Genomic DNA, 19,655 nt, shown 5'->3' with positions numbered 1-19,655 from the left:
TTGCTGAAGTGCTGTCTAGTGTTCAAGCGCGAGAAGATTGTGATATGTCTTAATGGAGAAAATACAATGTGTTACATAAGCTGTCTCTAGCCATGAGTTATACTGCTGTTGGCTGCCAGTGCAGTGTTATTGAATCAACAATACATACTAAATAAGATGTCTTTAAATAGAAACACACATAAAACAAAGTTAGGTATTGATCAGTTGACAAAAAAGTTATGAGCACAGACTCACAGAAACTTAACCCTCTATTTCCTCTAGGAGGAATAATTTTGTCTTTTAAAATTCAGTGTTCCTGGGAACTTTATAGAACTTAACTACTTTGAAGAACTAAAATCAGCAATGAATGGATAAATATTCAACAACACCATGTGCTGGAGAGGATATGGAGCAACTGGAACTCTCATACATTGCTGATAGGAATGCAAAATGGCACAGCTACTCTGGAAACCATCAAGCGTTTCTTATAATTAAATGTATATATCCATCCCATATGATCTAACAGTCCCATTCCTAGGTATTTACCAATATAAATGTAAATTTAGGTTCACACCACAGCCTGTACCATGAATATTTATACCAGCTTTATTTTTGATTGCCATAAAATGGAAACAACCCAACTGTCCTTCAATTGAGGAATGAATAAACAAACTGTGGAATGGAATATTACTCAACAATAAAACAGAGCAAATTATTGTACTCAACAACACGGGATGAATCTCAAATGCTTTATGCTAAGTAGAAGAAACCAGTCAACAGGCTGCATAATATACTATTCCACTGAAATAATATTCTTTAAAGGCAAAGCTGTAGGGACACAAAACATCTCTGGTTGCCAGGATTTGGGGTGGAGGGTTGGCTATAAAGGGGCACAGAGGAATATTGGGGGAGAGGGGAATAGAACTGTTCTTTGTCTTTTAATTTAATTGTGGTTAAACAATTAAATGCCTTAGTCACAACTCAGAGAACTGTATCCTAAAAAGGGTGAGTTTTCCAACATGTAAATTATATTTTAATAAGATTAAAAAACTGAGATCTGAAAGACGAATCAAAGTGCAATTCTTCTAGTTTGACACGGTGACATCAGAAAATACCATTAAAATAGAGAGCACTCTATATGTTTTACAGTAGTTCTAGTTGATAAAATACTGTTAGTGTAAAATAACCACTATGTAGTAGTTTATGTTATACTGCAAATTGAGCAGCGACCTCTCTGAACATATAAAACATGTTTTCTTTTCTCTTGTTTTGTTATGCCTAAATCTAACATGGTGACAGGAAACAGTTTCTTACTAGTTTTTTGACAAGTGCTGAAATCTGCAAATCATAATATGATTCCAGTATATGCATTATTCATAAGAGGACAAAACTTTTGTTTGATTTGGATTACCCAGTTTAATGGCAGCTGACCTTGGGATAATATAACAAACAAGACAACAGAGCAAATATGATAATATCACTTATCTTGCTTGAATATGATTATTTAATGATAGGCAACTGTCAGAAACAGACAGTTAACTGTTCGTGTCCTTGGAAGCAGAGAGACTTACCATATGCCCTCTTTGAGTGTCTTGAACTCTGGTATTTCCCTTTTTTATTCTTCCTTGTTTATAATGGCTTTGCTACATTACCTCTGTTATATTTCAAGGAGCAAAGATGTTGTAAATCAAATCACCGTTACATTCTGGTCTATGAAAGTCAGTTTCACCATATAACATGTACCTAACCTTTGAAATAATGGGCGAGTTGGGCTTTCCGAGACTATTACGTACTTAAGGCTCTACAACAAATTCAATAATGCATATCAGTAGTTTCTCAATAATGTATACTGTAGCTAACACAAACAAGTCACTCTTTCTCACTTTTATTATATTTTGAAAATTATTTTACCAATATTTTACTTAAGATGTGTTGTCAAAACATCCCAAGGCTATGTATGTACTGTGTTCTTTTATAAATAACAAGACTATGCATAACTACAGTCACTTAATAAACGTAGATAACAGTTTACTCAAAGTACATTGAAAATAAATGGCTCTGCTTAAGATTATTAAGCTATCAAAGCCATTTGTTGGGTGATTAAAGTAGGTGAACAAATTGCTATATTATATATGTTGCAAAAACTATGAAAAGAGCAGCAGTGAAACAATTTGGAAAAGTAAAAACAGTAAATATATCTTGTGCTTTTTCTGTAGAATATCATGAACTATGAAATCATTATTTTTTTACCTTTTTAACAGATGTTTTTGGTTTGGAGTCTTTTAGGAATGTCAGCTTTGATTTGTGTATTTTTTAGTTTCCTTGTAATCCTATCTAACACCCATTAACAACATTTAGAGTTGTTTGATTATTCCAAAATACAAAATAAACTTCCCTCAAGAGTTAATTTGGTATGTAGCAAGTGTTTCTTAAATGTACAAATGGCAACATTGTTTTCCAACAGGATAATTACAACCATGTACAGTATGTTTCCTCATTAGTAGTAATTAAATAATTTACTAAATTGTGCAATAATTCATAATGACACATGCTAAACCTTGCTCAATTATAGAAGCCAGTGATAAAAGAATTTCTCGCACACATGCCTAGATGTTATGAGGGTAGTACTTCTTGATTTCTGGAGAAGTCAGCTTGCTATTTTTGAAATACTAAGTAATGCTGAATCGAAGGAAAAATTAATTCAATTTTTGAGAGTTGCAGCATAATGTTTAGGAGTGCACATGCTAAAATCAGTGTACCTGGATTTTTTTCTTATGGTTCCACCGGTTATTGGCCCTGTCCTCCTGGACAAGTCACTTAATTTCTCTGTGCCCCAGTTTCCTCATCTGTAAAATGAATGTAATAAAAGTACAGAATGTTTTTCCATAAATGAAATGATTTTTAAAAAGAGCATAAAATCAATGCTTGCCACACAGGAAGTTCCAAGGAATAGTTAACCAGTAGGAGAGGTAGTAGCAGCAACAGTAACAGTATTATATAATGATTGGAAAGCCATTTTGATTTCACAAAATTATTTTTGAGGACACAAGGCTTCACTAGATACTAAAAATCTAACAGGAATTTTGGAACTTCTGACTGGAATGCCTAATTTAATCTACCTCCATCTTACAAAATGTAGGAAGAGATTTTAAGAGAAGAGTGATTTTTTAAAATGTGGACCTAACATATTGAGAAAATTTTAACCTTTTTATTAAAACAAAAAATACCCAAATCTATTCTTGTTTTAGCGCTCACAACAGACTTCCACAGTGTAGGACTGGACATAAATAATAGATGGACTTCTGAGAGCAGAGAATAGACTTCTGGTCAGACACTGTCAGCCCAGATGAATCCCATCCTATAAGCTGGAGCTTAAATGTGAGCATCAAAACCACTATTGACATGTGGCACAACTGTCTGAAATGTCAATAGTTATAAAATGAGTATTTCATAATGCAGAATAATTGATTACTTTGCTTGACTGAACAGGAACATATTTTCCCTGTGAAAGCAAAATAATGCCAGCATTTGCTCCTGGAACGCTCCTAGCTGCAAGATTTGGATTTCCCAATGAAGCCCACGTTACTCTGCAGTCCTTGATCATGCATGACAAAAATAGGGAAAACCATCTGTAACCGCTTATCTTTTCTCCATTATTTGAAAATATATTTTTAAGATCGTTCTTTAAAAAATAAAATATGGCCTATATATGAAGCATCTATATTAATAGAACTGTCTCAGATAATTTTCAGAACTGAAATGGATGAGATACAAAATCAAATAACATTCCATTTATCTTGTTCATCCTAAAATGCTCTGCTTAGCTTTTCACTCTGATGAAATAACATCCATTTCCAGTTTTATTCTTCCTTGGTGTGCTGTGATGTGGAACTCTTTTGCTCTATGTGTTTTATTAAGTGTAATTTAACTTTATGACTATCAAACCAACGATTAATCCTTGCAATAAGACTATGAAATAGGCAAGCTGCAAAGAGATTTATTTTCTGAAGCACGATTCCCTTCTTCTACCTCCAATTATTTTTTCAAAAATCATTCTCTGAAAGTGTATAGTTTGCAGAGCTCTGTCCTGGGCACTGTGAGGGAAGGCAGAAGAAATAGCTACCACCTACATTTTGGGCTTTCTCCCCTTCTTATCTGTGTGTATTTTATCTCTGGTAAATGCTCATTATTAGTTTCCTCGAGTGAGAAATGCATTTTCTGTCTCTGTACTTTTACAACTGTGTTCTTTTATTTTCTTTACTAAGACAGAGTCTTGCTCTGTCGCCCAGGCTGGAGTGCAGTGGCACGATCTCAGCTCACTGCAGCCTCCGCCTCCCGGATTCAAGTGATTCTCCTGCCTCAGCCTCCCGAGTAGCTGAGATTACAGGCACCTGCCACCACAGCTGGCTAATTTTTGTATTTTTAGTAGAGATGGGGTTTCGCCATGTTGGCCAGGCTGGTCTCAATCTCCTGACCTCAGGTGATCTGCCCACCTTGGCCTCCCAAAGTGCTGGGATTACAGGCGTGAGCCACAGCACCGAGCCTGTACTTTTACAACTGTGTTCTATCGTCCTTCTAAGAGGCTCTTCATTTTTACTTCTGTCCACCAAGATGTGATTTGGCCTTCAAGGTCTAGCTCAAATCTCCTTCATGAAGTCCTCCTTCTCTTAAAGTTTCAGATGAACCCCGCACACAGTAACCACTCTTATTCTTGACTTACATGGTACTTTATTTCTGGAACACTTCGAGTATGTGCCACACATTCTGCCTTACATTATAAGCATTGCGTTTATTTTCCTACTAGATTGCAAGCTCCTTGGAGGATAGACTGATACCTTGATTTTTGTCCTTTCCTCTCGACGTACTAGCACAGTGTAATGCACACAGAAGGTGTTTAGTCATTGCTCATTGGATGGGAACTTTCTCTCCTATAGGAAATAAGACATAAAAAGCCTGCTAGACCACGGGGCCTCTTAGGCCAATGGACAATTTAATTCTTATCCATCTTTGTGTCCTCAATACTTAGCAGGTGCTTAATAAATACAGTTGATCCCTGAACAATGTAGGGTTTAAAAGTGCTGACCCCCTTGTAGTAAAAAATCTGCATATAACTTTTGAATCCCCCATAACTTAACTACTAATAGCCTACTGTTGACTAGAAGCCTTGCCAATAAAATAGGCAATCAATTAACATATATTTTGTATGTTATATGTATTATATATTGTATTCTTACAATAAAGTAACGTAGAAAAAATAAAATGTTATGAAGAAAATCATAAGGAAGAGAAATTATGCTTACTATTCATTAAGTGGAAGTGGATTGTCATAAAGGTCTTCATCCTTATTGTCTTCACAGTGAGTAGGCTGAGGAGGAAAAAAGGGTTAGTCTTACTGTCTCAGGGGTGGCAGAAGCGGAAGAAAATTCTCATATAAGTGAACCTACACACGTCAAATCTGTGTTGTTCAAGGGTCAACTATACTTGTTTTATATACACGACACACACACACGAGTTTCAAAATTGTAGAACGCTCAGCAAAAGTGCATGCGGAGAAACATTTCAACAAATTTTGATTAAGGGTTAACATTTTATGTCAGGCACAGGTGCTGTGTGTGTAACAATGTAAGGGCTGATGGGGCGGTGATGGCAGTTCCACTTGTAAGCTCTACTGAGAGATATCACTTTTTCCTTTCTGTATACTGTTTAATCCTCCTAGTGGCCCTACAAGGCTCTACTCTCCTTATTTGACGTATGGTGAAACAAAGGTTTGCTCAAGCTCATACAGCTAGTGAGTGGGATGTAGGTTGGTTTTGAGCCCAACTTCATCTAATGCCAAAGCCCATTCCACCATACCATGGAGTTCAAGCAAACAAAGAAGGCTTCTTGGAGAAGTAAGCAGATATGGCACAGCATAGAGAAAGGGAAGAAAGTGTTCCTGAAAAGTGGATGGGGAATGATTCTGAAAGCAGTCACAGGATGTTCCAGTGGTAGTGGCCCGTTGCAGTCAGTTCCTACTCCATCAGGCTACAGTTGAGGGGCCTGGTGTCCTGAAACGTAAAATGGCTTGCCCGATGTGATGTAGAAAGCTAATGACAAGTGTGAAACTATCCTGGACCCAGGATTCCAGATTCTGAGTTCACTTGTATTTCTTGTGTTCGCTTACGTATATATATGTGTTGTGTGTGTGTGTGTGTGTGTGTGTGTGTGTGTGTATCTCCTGTACCACTGCCAGGTATAGGAATGGGGTGAGGACACAGCATGAGGACATAAAGGAATGGAGGTCCCTCTTGGCCTTGGTTTGCATTTCTCCCCTTCCTGCCTTGACTGGTGTGTGTGTAGTGAGGCACCTGCCACCCACCTATTCTGTGGAGGTTGCTCAGCTCTGTATGCCTGTGAACTTTACCCTTTTCCTTATTGTGATGATTACAAAACATAAGCCAGTCCTCTGAATTTCCTAATAGGTGTATGAAATATATGGTTCCAGAAATCCCAGAAGCCCTGCACCATTGTCTCCATTTAGTCAAATCTTTCACCTCCAACATCCCATTACACTAATAGCCACACTAATGATTTGCAGTCATCTATCGACTGTTAGTGAGTGGCAGAGTGCTGCGCAAACATCTTTTCAATGGGCAACCAAACATGTTACACCTTTAGGAATGTTTGGACCGACTCATGGAACTCTACAGTTTTCAGAGCACAGGTCAGCTGATTTGTGACCTTCTCAAAGTCAGGGCTACTGTCTTATTCTTGTTTGATTATCCATCACAGTGTGGTCAGTATAATACCTACTCAGTAAGTGTGGCTGACTATGAGAAATATGTGTATGTGTGTGTGGGTGGGTGTGAGTGTGTAAAATTGTAGGTGTCTCTTGCCACCCAAATGTAGTCTATTTCACCATATTTCATGAACTATGCATATGTATACATACATGCATATTTCAATGTACATCTATATTCATTTTAAAATCTTGAATAAGGCAGATAAACCACATTAATCCACTTGTCCCGTCCCCCTTTATACTCATAAACAGCAGAGCTCCTTGTCTTACTGTTGGCTTCTGGGTCTCACCAGTATTACTCCATTTGTAAGTGTTCCTTTATGAGAAACTGGCTCCTTCTGGACTCATATTTAAGCAAGGCTGTGATCTCTTCTAGGTTAGTTTGTGACGTGTCCATAGCTTCCCAAGTATCCTTGCTTTAGAGCTCTCTGGGTCTGACCCTATTGTGTTTATAGGAAACTTGGTCCCCTGGCTCTATTTCAACCAGGATGGCTCAACTCCTAAAGGTCACAGTGCAGTGGTGGCTAAGGATTCCATTGAATCAAGCTGCCTAGGACCACATTAACCTTTCACTGATCCCTTTCTTGTTCAGCTATAACAAAATTAATTGAATTAGCAAGCAGACGCACACTGGAGAGAGAGACGCAGGGCCTGGGTGAGACAAAATCAAAATGCTGTGCCTCACATGCATCAGCAAACTTTGAAATCACCTTTGTCCTAGGAGCCACGTGCAGATTCGGGATAAGTTTGCCAGTCCACTGGTTTGTCATTCTCCCCAATAGCATTATATCTGTGATTTGGGGTGGCAAATTATGAGATCAGAACTTGTGTGGTGAAAAACAAAATATACTCTCATAAAGTCAAGTATCATTTATTTAAACTGTAACATAGGAAGACTGGCACCAATTTACTAGTGATACTACCGTCTAGACTCCTGCAAAAATGCACCCATCTTTTCCCCTAGGTGGTTTTGGGAACAACTTGGCATTAGAAGTGTCTCTCTACTTTCTCACTAAGTGGCAGACTCAGTGTGGAACCCAGCACACAGGAACACCACGTGGGGCTGTGACCATCCTGGGAGACTCTGAGATGAGTTACATGTGTTTATAAGTATGTCGTGTGCCTTCTTTTTCTGAGATTAGTCAACAGAAACCTTTGAGCTGCAAATTAATATATAACAAACTCCCATTCCTGGTAAAGAAGTCCCATTCTGTTTAATTATCTTCATGTAAGCAATATTACTTTACTTTTTTTTTTTTTTTCAGAACACTTGGTAAAAAGAAAAAGAAAGAATATGTTCCTTAGCACTGTGTTCTCTCTCACAGTCGGCACTCATAAGCATTTATTTAATAAAATCCAAACGATTATTCCTACATATTTATTGCATTTTAATATTTTATTGTATTTCTACATGATTGTATTTTTTTTTTCTCCTTGAGTCAGATTATTGCTCTGTCGCCCAGGCTGGAGTGCAGTGGTGTGATCTCGGCTCACTGCAACCTCAACTTCCTGGGTTCAAGTAATTCTTATGCCTCAGCCTCGCGAGTAGTAGCTGGGATTACAGGCATGCACCACCACGCCTGGCTAATTTTTTTATTTTTATAGAGATGGGATTTCACCATGTTGCCCAGGTTGGTCTTGAACTCCTGACCTCAAGTGATCCACCCGCCTTGACCTCTCAAAGTGCTGGGATTACAGGCATGAGCCACCATGCCCGGCTTTTACATGATTGTATTTTAATATACGGTGGGTAAAAGTTTGTGCTAAAATGTATCATTTATGGCTCCAATTTGGTATTATTGAAGGGAGATGTCCCTTCAATATGGGAGATGTTCCCTTTTACTCCTGACTGATTTGTTTGGTTGGGGCCTGATAATGTCATAGAAAATGTGCATTTTGAGTGGTTAAAAAAAAAAACAGCCCATAGTTTTTACTCTCAAAGAGCTTTGTGTTAATATAAAGAACAGTAATATAACCTGGGTTAAAAGCTGAAGACATTTAATAGAGGCATGTATTACAAATAGCATCTAGCTACATTGGAAGGTTAGGGCTTCATATCTGAAATTCTGTTGCTCATTAGTTGTAGGAAGTGAATGAAGTACATCTCTAAAGGGCAAGGTCAGTTTTACATTATTCTGGAAATGTCTTTGTTGAATAAATGTGTAAATATTTCAGATAAGTACTTGAGATTATATTTCTATTGGGGACATATCTATAGAATGAATGATTCTACTTATAACTGCAGGAGCAGATGTCATGTTACATGTTGTTCCCAATGACTGATTTCATTTGAAATGATCTGGAAATAAATACTGATTACTAGTGATGTCAGATTATTCACCTTGGAGTCAGATGTCTCACAGGCACGCTAGAGCTAATAGATTTGGTTCTTTTGAAAACATTGTTTTCTAAAGCAGGATACTGTTTTAAAGTAGCATTGTGAATCATCCGAGTTGTATATCTGGGTTCACTTGCATTGAGTAGGGAAGAACATACTTAGGAGGATGCAGTCTCCGATGGTTTTCCACCCTGTAACGATACAAAAGAAAGAAAATTGTACCTGGGACCTGCTTATAGGATAGCTTGGCATTAGTCGTTAGCACAAGGGAAATCAATAACCAAATGTGAATGATGGTGTCAGTGTAACTGAGGGGCGTTGCCTCATTGGGAGATATAGTTGCATCATAGGAACGTGGTGTGATTTAATTTCATAATTGTAAACATTACAGTGGGTATGGCTGATTCATTTGAAACTCTTGTCCACTTTGCTATGGCTGGACAGCTGAGTTAACATGGGTAGGTCTTGGGTTCACATTTTTATAATTTCTTTTCTTTGTAGTTTTTTTGGGGGGAAAAATCTTTAAGAAAAAAAGCTGTATTAGAATGAATTTATCTGAAATCAAACTTTTATAAAGCCATGGCTTGACTGAAGGACAACGAACTTTATTGACCTTCTAAATCAGAGCGCTGTATAAATGTTTGGAAGACTCAATTTTGCCTTGAAAGGGGGCTGGGGAGGGAGTGTATGAATCCTTGTTTTCTACAGTGCTGATTATTTGCTTGTGTTTTAAATTGTGGCCCAACTCAGGGGCAAGAGCAACTCACTTACATGGAGAAAAAAATATGCTAGAATTATCCTTGCTTAATCATCATGAATGCAACAGCTAATAGCCATCTGATATTTTAAGTTGTGCGTGGCAACAGACCAACAGAAAAGCAAGCAGAATGAAATTTCGTGAAGGAACCGCAATAGGTACGCAAACTTGGCTTTTCAGAATTTTTTTCTGTTATGCTCGGTACTATAGACACCCTGACCAAAGTTTTAAACAATGCAGACTCTGGGTATGTAGCATCTGAAATTCATTGTAAAGAGATTGACCTGTAAAATAATAACGTCATGATTTACAGTTCCATAAGGACAGTAAAAAGAATTAAGCTTCAAAGTTTAGAGGGAATTAAGTCTTAGTCGCATGTTAAAATGTACAAAGTTCACCTTCAGAGGTCTTTATTTTCTGTCAGAATTACCACAGTGTTTCATTTTTAGGGTATGAAAACGATAGCTTTTCCTACTTGTAGATGGGTTCTCTGGAGAGATATGGAAGAGCCTGGGAATTTAGCGGCTCAAATCAGCTGGCAACTGGAGTTCATTTAGGTGATTCACATACAATTTCCGGCTTTCCTTGCAGGTATCAGTGGTCTTGGACGCGGGGAAGGGGGTTGGGGGGGACAGGTGTAGACCAGGACCTTGGTTATTGGTATAACTGCCAATATCCAAGGGTTGCCAAGGGTTGGGTGGGCGGAGTTCCCCCGCCCAGGCCGAGTCTCTCCAGAAAGACTTCGGAGGAGCTTACTCCACTCCCCGGACGGTCCCAGTGGCTTCGTTCTCCACGGCCCAGAAGGGGGCCGTACCTTCCGATTAGAGCTGGGGCGCTCTAGGAAATGCGGGTGACCGTAGCTCCCCAGACCAAACCTGTCTTTTCCACCAACGAGCTGGCGCATTTATCGCCCCCGAGTGCTCCGGCGAGCCAGCGGGAGAGTGGCGTCGGGTTGCGAGCCTCTTGCCCCACCGAGTCGGGGGAGAAAGTGGTCAGAGGCGCGTTCCGCGGGGCGCTGCGTGCAGAAAAGCGACCGGCGGCCACAGGTGATCCCGAAGGCGAGGGGAAGGCGGGCGCCCGGGCGAGGGCCCGGGGCGCGGGAGGGCAGGCCCGGCCGGGGTGGGCCAGCAGAGCCGCCGCTGCTACTCACCTGCCCGCGGGGGCGGGGCGGGGCGCGGCGCTGGGGCGCGCCTGCCTCCCGCCTCCCGCCTCCCGCCTCCCGCCCCGGGAGGAAGCGGAGGGGCGCGGTGTAAACAGAGCGGCGGCCGTGATGTCAGCCGGTCACATGGAGCCTCTTATGGCTCGGGATGGCTCTCGGCGGGCGGGCAGCTGCGGCAGCTGCTGCTGTGGCTCGGGCGGCGGCGGCGCGGCGGCGGCAGAGGGGGCTCCGGGGTCGGACCATCCGCTCTCCCTGCGCTCTCCGCACCGTGGTTTAAATGATGTATTTTGTGATCGCAGCGATGAAAGGTGAGCCCGGGCGCCCCGCCGGGGCCGGGTGGGCTGGCGGCTCCGGGGGGCGGGGAGGAGGGCGCGCAGGGGGAGGGGTGGGCGCGCCTGCCCGAACGCACGTACTGCCCGGGGCTCGGCGCGGGGGCCCCGCCAGGGCCTTCTGGGCCACCGCCGCGGCGCCACCTGAGCCCGGCCACGGGATCGGCCTGCCTCCGATTGGGGGGCAAAGGCGCACGGGGTGGATCCCCCTCTGCTGCCCCCTCCGGCTCCTGTCAGTCTCTTGGGTCCGCTTGGCACCCGGCGGGTCTCCCAAAAGAAAGTTTGCCGGGAGTCGCCGCGCTTCGGAAAGGAAGGGGAGGGTCTGCGGAGTTCAGAGGAAGCCGGGGACGCCCGCGGCCGGTCCCCAGGGCCCGCACCCGGGACAGCTCCGGCCTAGGTCGGGGAGGCGCCGCGGCCGGGCAGGGCCGTGCGTGCGCGTTGTCGCGATGTCATCCCCGGGGACTGGTCAGCGCCCCAGGCCTTGCGCCCTCCCCCTGCGTCCCCGAGCGCCTCAGCGGCCGCCGGCCGGGCAAGTGCCGCAGGTCCGCGCTGTGTCCCGCGCTGTGTCCCGCCGCGGCCACTTCCGAAAGCGCGCGGGCCGGAGCGAGACGGGCGCCTCGAGCGTGCCAAGACGCTCTCGGCGGCCCAGGGAGCCGCGGCGCACCCCGCTTGACACTTTGGCTGGTGGATGGAGGTGGGGAGGAACTCGGCAGCCCACGGGATCCGCGGGCAGGGGGGGAGGTTAGACCGTGGTGAGGGCCGACGGGCGCGGGTTAGTCGCGGCCAATCCTGCCGGGCGGCCCGGCCTTCCGCCCTCATCAGGACTCCGTAGCCCGGCCGGGGGCGGGAGGGGAGGGGGATCTGGTTGGAGGGAGGACTGGCTCTAGGTCCTCTCAGGTGGGAAGGAGAGAAACCGTGGCAAGTCAGGGAACTTTCTGATGGGAAAGCTAAAGTTTGGAGGTGTGCAGGAAGTCGCCCGTGCTGCCGGAGAAACCGAGACTCGCTCTTGGGACGGTTGCAAACAGCTCCGGAAAAACTCAGCCCGCAGCACGCCGCCCGCCGCCCGCCGCCCGCTTGTGCGCCCGCAGGTTCCTCGCCGTGGATAATCTGCCCGAGCTGCTTCGCAGGCCCGGCCGCCAGGCTTGGGGATTTAGAGCCCCATCTGTTTGCGGCGGACGCGGCTTCCCTAATGCGCAGCAATTGTGCAGACCCAGACTGTCTTGCGGGTCCTAGCCACCCGTGCGGGTGCCAAGCGCTTGTTAAACGTTTGCTAGTTTGGGGTTTTGTTGCAATCTGGAATGAAGGACACCAGTTCGGTATCTGCGCTGGGTTTACTTTCGGATCACCGAGCTTTGCCTTTCTTCACTAGAGATTGGGTGGCATCTCTTTTATTAATTATTAACAGGCCGAAACGTACTGGACGTTAAGATGAGCTGCTTGAGATGAAATCTTTCTATATAATGTGCCCACAGCAAATTTTCTCTTTTCCCCTGTGGCTTGAGAGGAATGGGATTTAATCATTTTTAGAATATGTAATTCATATAAGTAAAAGAGAGGAAACCTCCCGTGATCCACGCTCTTAAGCACTTAAAATTATTTGGGAGGAAAAATTATTAAGATTTCTTATCGACTTCTTATGTTAAAAAATCTATTCTCCCCCACCCCCCAAAAAAACTTTTATGCTAGTCCTGCATTTCATTAGCCCTGTAAGTGTGAAACGTCTTAAATGCCCTCTGCAGTTAAAGCATTTTTTGTCTTTAAATTATAAAATAGATTTTGCTATTTGGAAGATGTCAATGCCAGTCTTTATCCACTTCGTCTAATATAATTTGTGTTGATCGGAGGAAAGGCGAGAGGCTGAGACATTTTAAGCTGCTTTCTCCCCTAATGAACAGTAACGACCCACCAAAAAAAAGGAAAGTACGTTTTAATATTTTGATTTAAAGTTGATGTTTCCTAGTACATAGGCTTTTGCTTTTGTAATTCTACAAAGTGAAGTTCCGTACTATCCCTTGCTAATAGAATAATGAGAATCACACACGCTACCCCCACACTTGGAGTGACCTCTGTCTGCCATAAAATAATAGTTTCATAGTATTGTGCTTTGAAAAAAGTGCCTTAGAAGTACTGGCAATGCAATTTTTCTATAAACTCAGCTGCCTGAAAGAGAGAGAGAGAGAGATAGGTAGAGGAAGAGGGAGAGAGAATGCATCTGAACAATTAGAATATTTCACTCCCAATATCATAATATCCTGAATTTTAATGGGATTATCTTGCTTTGGTGCAAACTTAAGCTGAAAGAGAAAATAGTTTGTGGGGAAGTGAGGAATGTTGTAAATGTTTCCATATCAGATTTAGAGGAAAAAACTGGCTTAGAATCTTATTAAATACTTCCCTATTGCTTCTCAGTTTTAATAGTTAAATTGGTTCCATGTGTAAGACAGTTTGTATAACTAGATTTTTCGTGCAAAACAGAAATACTGTTTACAATATAGCTTTTTGGTATGTGGATGCATGTGGACAAGGGAGGAGAGAACAAGCCACCATAAAAGAAAGATTCTCTTTGTTGGCTGATTTACTGATGTTTTTTAAACATCAGTAAATCAGGCCCTTTGAACTCACCAAAGAAGAAAATCCTTCCTCTGCATTAGTTGTCAAATAAGTTTAGGCTTAGTTTCATGCTCAAATGTAATAAATCTTCATTTGAGTAACTCTAGTCTCATCCTTCAATTTTGCTTTTGTTTAATTAACAACAAAATTCCAATACCATTTGGATTGCTTCTTGGGCAAAGGGAGAGAGCCAGCTATAACATTTATAATCGGGGGAGCACTTGTTCTGCTCGTCATAAAAGTGCATTGGCCAGATGTCACGCGGCAGCGGAGTACTGAAAGGAAATGTAAGACGTTGATCAGTTTCAGTAGATGATATACCCCTTTGCTTCATATGAGTGCTCAGCCTGTGTTCGTGTAAATGGAGTTATAAGAGCACAGGGAGGCTTAAAGGGAATTTCTGGCCCATAGATTCTTCGTCCGGCCTGATTCATGTGCAAATGCAAGACTCCTCACCACTTTGAAAATACTGTATGTGTTGGTAGTATGTCCAACTCTTAATAAATACGATTCTGTAGTTTTGAAGAACTTGGCCTTTCTTTCTACGAAATGAAACTAGAATTCGATCTCTGATCTCACTGTAAGGACCCATTGCCTGGTATCCCTTCACTGGGATTTTTGTACCATTTTTGTTACCTGTGATGGGAAGGATTGGGAGAAGGTGATGGCTGGATCTTGAAAAGAGAAAACCCAAATGGTTGCCACTACTGAGCAGAATGCTTATCTGGCAAGAAGGGATCAGTTCTTTTAAAGACAAAGAGGATTTCTGAATCCATTTATCCATGGGAGGAGGGAGAAGCCTGGACCCTCCATGAAGTAGAGAGTATTTTAAAAGCACCATTTTCATGGGCAGCCTCTTGATTTTATATATTTCAATCACGTTACTTGAGATACAAAGCAGTAGCATGCACAAGTAAACCCTTTTGCCCACGATTTGAATTGAGAACCATATAATTTATTTAATGCTGCCCAGTCATGAAATAATGTAATTTCTAAACAGAAATAGTCATTTAAAAATATACAGTATGTCATCTAAACCTTAGCTCTTTAATATGTAGTAGATACACTTGTAAATATATTAATAATTCTCATTAGTCTCCTTTTTCTCCTATCTTTCCCTCCCACTCAAGTGAAACCCAATAAAAGTGGATGAGATCAGCAAGGTGATAATTGCAAAGCACCTACAATAGCACCCAGCCACTTTGTTATTTGCTCTGGGGTACCTAGGAAAATAATATTTATAAATGACCATTTACTGGAGAAAAGAAGTTACTGGATGGATAGATGGATGGATGGATGGATGGATGGATGGATGAATAGATTTGCAGAGGTAGACGTAGGGTTCAGTTTTCTTAAAAATCTCTTAAATTATTATAGGGATCAACAAAACCCCTTATGTGGAACAAATTTCCTAAGAATACTCTGTCATGGAAATGTTTTCTGCATTCATTTTTACTATTTATAGCATTTATTAGTAAGAAATCAAGGCTGCCTTTATATATTTCATATTTAATAATTTTAAAGCCATAATTAGACACTCAGAGTCAGCAGCTACACCACTTTTATGTTTCTCTACTTAAAAAACAGTTTTTTTGGAGCCATCCACCAGTGACAAGTCAGGTGTGAATTGACATTTGATAGTATCTCAAAGACCACATACAGACCCTCTGAGGAATGATTTACAAGTTCTGTCTCCCCCATCTAGCTATTCTACTGAAGGTAACTCCCTTCCATCCCAACCTTTTGATTCATGAACTGAGAGAGTCGTAGTCAGAGCTTTTTCTATCCGTCAGTATTTTGTGTGACATGATAGAACATGATTTTTCTGTTAATTGTCAAGAGTGCTATGTCAAGAGATAGGAGGTCTAAATAGATGGATAATAGCCTATACTATCCAATGGGCAAAATGCAAGGAAGCAGCTGAAATCTTTTGTTTCTGGATTTTCTTTTTGGAATGAAATTTGTTAGCCCTCATCTCATATTTTCAGGAAATAATACGATAACTTTAAAAATCTTTGCTCCTGTGGGTATAAAAAATAATGTCAAGATTATTCCCTAGGTTTTCCAGTTATTTCATTTTTTAAAATGTTACTGCTTCTGAAGTTTACTAGGCATTTCATAAACAAATAGGGAGATGATGCTAATCTATATTTATTTTGTGCTTTATGGTTTACAAACACTCTTACATCATTTAATCCTCCATAGAGAGTCACTGATAGTCCCATCAGTGACTGATGAAGAAACTGAGGCTCACAGAGGTTGCGTTATAGCCTAGCTTTTCCATCTGATAACGTGAAACAAGAACTACAACCCTAATTTCTATCTTCATGCCTCCCCTGGAGGAAGCTGTGAAAAACGTCCTGGATATAACTTTGTCTCTAGTTAGTGGAAATTATAACTCTGGCATTTATATGGGAAAAAAATAGATCCAATTATGTAATGCTTTGCTGAGCCTAATATCTTTAAATTACTATTTAATAAAATCAGTTTGGTACAAATGGGGTTATTCTTATTTGCTTATCATTAGCTCTCTTCATCCATGATTTTCATTAAGTCTGCTTGTTTTAAGAGGATATGAGTGAAATATAAGCATTATTTTCCCCAAGAATACAGAATACCATGAAGTACAGCTAACCTGTATAACCAATCGCCATTATGATAGAATTGAGAGATATATCTATATGTTCCACTTATCCTTAGGCAAAGGGAACATTCACAAATGCATCTTCTAATTTTAATATGACTTTGTGTAGTATAAAGCTTACAAATTCTCATGCTTGTGAGTGCTGTCCTGTTTGTTTTCATGACAGCTTAGGGGCATGATTGTAGATCTATTCTTGAGAAATCGTTTGTCTTTTAGAAAATCACGTGAAGTCTAAAAGTTTTCAAGTAGATCTGAAAAAGCTCATTTCTCACTTAGTGGGGAATGGCCTTAATGACTGCTGGATTAAGGTGTGTTTGTCTGAAAGCAGATAAGGATTATTTCAGTCTCAGACGAAACCTTTAAAGTCACTCAGATGAATGTCTCACTGGGATTTGGACCCTGCCCACAATATTTCTGCCAAGTAGTTATCTGGTTATGCTGGAACACCTCCAACGATGGGTAACTCACTATCTTTAAAGGTAGGTTACTCCATCTTGAATTAGAAAAGTCTTCTTATATCAAGCATAACTCTCTCCTTTGTACTTTTAATCCCTTAATTCTGATCCTTTCCTTTGGGGCTGTGCAGAACACATTTAATCCATCTTTCAAATGAAAGACTGTAAGTCATTTGAAGACTAGTACTGTAACACGCACACCCACGCGCGCGCACACACACACACACACACACACCCCTCTAATACGTAATATCTGCTGTCCCTCTCCAGTCCTTTTTGCTGTAAGTGTGGTTCTGCCTTCCCACAATCTTGGTCAGTTTCTTCCTCAAACACACTTCAGTTTGCCTAGAACCACTTGAAATTTTGATGCCAAAGATGGACCCCAAGTGCCAGTTGTGATATAATTGACTTGGCACTTAACCCAGCACATAGTAAAGAGGCAGCCATGACTTAAAGATGAAAAACTTTTGTTTTAAAATTTTAAAGATAACATCAGCTAGCTGTATCTCTAGCACCTCTCACCACCAGTCTTTGTGATATCATTGTTTGTGAAAGTGGACTTTTGAACTGTTTAGGAATACTTTTAGTTCCATTTGAAGTTGATTATTAAGTATCCAGGAAAATCAAAGATACTACAAAAATAATTAAAGGAACACTAGAAGCATTTCAGGTATTTTTCTGCCGCATGTCAGATATGAGATAAGGCTGCCCTCTAGTGGTTACTTGCACATGGACGGCTAAACCCATAATGGTGCCAGTGAATTTCCCATCAGGCTAGTGGGAAGGTCAAAGGTTGTAGTTATTTTCTTAATTGGAATGAGACATTCTATTCCAGATTCAAAAGTTTAACTCGTTGTTTTTCATGGTTATCAGAAATGTAACTGTGGAAGAGATACTGAATTTTAAAAGTTTGCTTGGCAGGAAGTAAAGGAAAAAAAATTTTTAACTTAAAGCTGATTTATTTGCTGTTTGGCTCAATATTAAATTTAAGTGAAATTTGGTTTGTGAGTCAACAATTGTTATGACATTTTTAGTAATCCTCGCATTTTTTTAAGTTTCAAACTCCATTCTATTTCCCAACCCTTGAATATCTTTTAAAAAGAGGTCATTTGATGAGCTAAATTCAGCGTTTCCCCTTTTTAAATCTAGAGCTTTTCTTTTTCAAAAATGATAAACATTTAGGAAAAAAGTAAACTACAGTAGCTTTTGGGGGGTAATAAAACAATTTTAAACATGGATGAAAAAAACTATTAACCCCTTGGTTTCTGAAGATTTATGGTTAGATCATTTGGTTCACTTAAGTATATACAGTTTGCCTAAAAAATAAGATAGAGGATATGTCAGAAACTCTGCATGAGGTAGCGACAAGCATTCATTTGCATATTTTTTAGGATAAATAGATAATACAAGTGGATCGTGGATTTGGATTTTGGTGTTATAACAAGTGTGAAACAATGGTAAAACAATCTGATTTCTGTGTCGGAATCTGAGGAATGAATATAGATCTTCCTATTTGCTTAAATGTTATTTGTTCCTGGTGCTACATAGAGGTATAAGAATGCACGTTTATATGAATTTTGCATTGCTGAAGAAGTCAAAGCTGATCTGAGCTAGAATAACCAGGGTAATAATAATGACAAATAATCACCAGGCTTGTAAAGGATAATAGTGCTTACGTGTTCCTATTAGAAAGATGAAATTGCAGCGTTTCATGAAAAAGAAGAAAAAAAATAAAAAGCAAGGAAAACCTGCTGTTTTAAACCTTTCTATCATAGAAATAAGGCAGTGGTTCAGAAGTGAAGACTTGTGGTTAAGTTTCAGATCAGTTATTGAAGCCAACCGTTTTACAAACTGCGCCACCCAGAAGTGTGATTTTTTTTCACCACACGAGAAGTATTCTCTTTTTCACAGAATGTTATTTTCATTTTTCGGTTGTTGGAAAGGTTTTTTTTCTCCTTCTTTTTATTTGTTCATCTCACTTCAAATCTTCTGTAGAACAGTGGGTGAAAATAAGTAAATAAATTTGTTTCAGCAAATACTTAAGTGCCTGTTGTGTGCTAGGTAATTCAGGTACCACCTTTGTGCTTTTATAATAGGAGCTGAGACACCTTCCTCCCAATCAAGTGTCTTAAGCCATGAATCAGCATTTAAAAAATGCACTGAGAAGTTGGCAGCCACACTTAGTCAGAGAAGGCTGCTTTATGGCTGCTGGACTTACACATTTGCATTTGCTATAAGCTACATGCCATTTAAAACAAAGGAGATTTCTGTGACATGCCAAACAATGCAATGAAATGTTAATGTAACCGGATAAAGTCAAACCCTATACTTATGGATGAACATGATTTGCTTCCACATAAGCCATAAGTTAGCTCTAAAATCCTGCCTGAAACAGTGGTTCTGAAACTGTAGAGTACAACCCATACTCCAGAGAGTCTTAAGAAGGCGGATCCCTGGGTCTCACACAGAGTTTGATTCTGTCAGTCTGGGGTGAGGCCCACGAAGGCGTGTATTTACACAGCATCTCAGATGTTTCTGATGCAGCTGGTCCTTAGGCCTCACTTTGTGAAGCTCTCTGTTCTAGCCTGTCAGGGCCAGGTGGA

At 40.9% G+C, this 19,655-nt stretch overlaps 1 protein-coding gene across 7 annotated transcripts in view; it reads left to right on the top strand.

Moving 5' to 3' along the window:
- The window catches only part of RORA (RAR related orphan receptor A), a 735,316-nt gene that overhangs the window by 622,492 nt on the left and 93,169 nt on the right, over positions 1-19,655 (top strand). For 4 of the 7 annotated variants that reach the window (XR_010151721.1, XM_016927663.4, XM_063795105.1 and 1 more), the window contains exon 1: positions 11,056-11,322. The exons of 2 other annotated variants lie outside the window; for them this stretch is intronic. Coding sequence is in view for 4 of the 5 variants with exons in the window: in XM_016927663.4 (XP_016783152.2) it covers positions 11,292-11,322 (31 nt within the window). In the remaining variant the exon portion in view is untranslated. Of the gene's footprint in view, positions 1-10,479; positions 10,902-11,055; positions 11,323-19,655 lie in introns of those variants that run through there. One more of the 7 variants, XM_054667625.2, reaches the window with a different exon arrangement.

Source organism: Pan troglodytes, chromosome 16 (genome assembly GCF_028858775.2).
Source record: "Pan troglodytes isolate AG18354 chromosome 16, NHGRI_mPanTro3-v2.0_pri, whole genome shotgun sequence".
Taxonomy (NCBI): Eukaryota; Metazoa; Chordata; class Mammalia; order Primates; family Hominidae; genus Pan; species Pan troglodytes.
The sequence above is the reverse complement of the archived record's forward strand: the minus strand, read 5'-3'. Positions and strand labels throughout refer to the sequence as shown.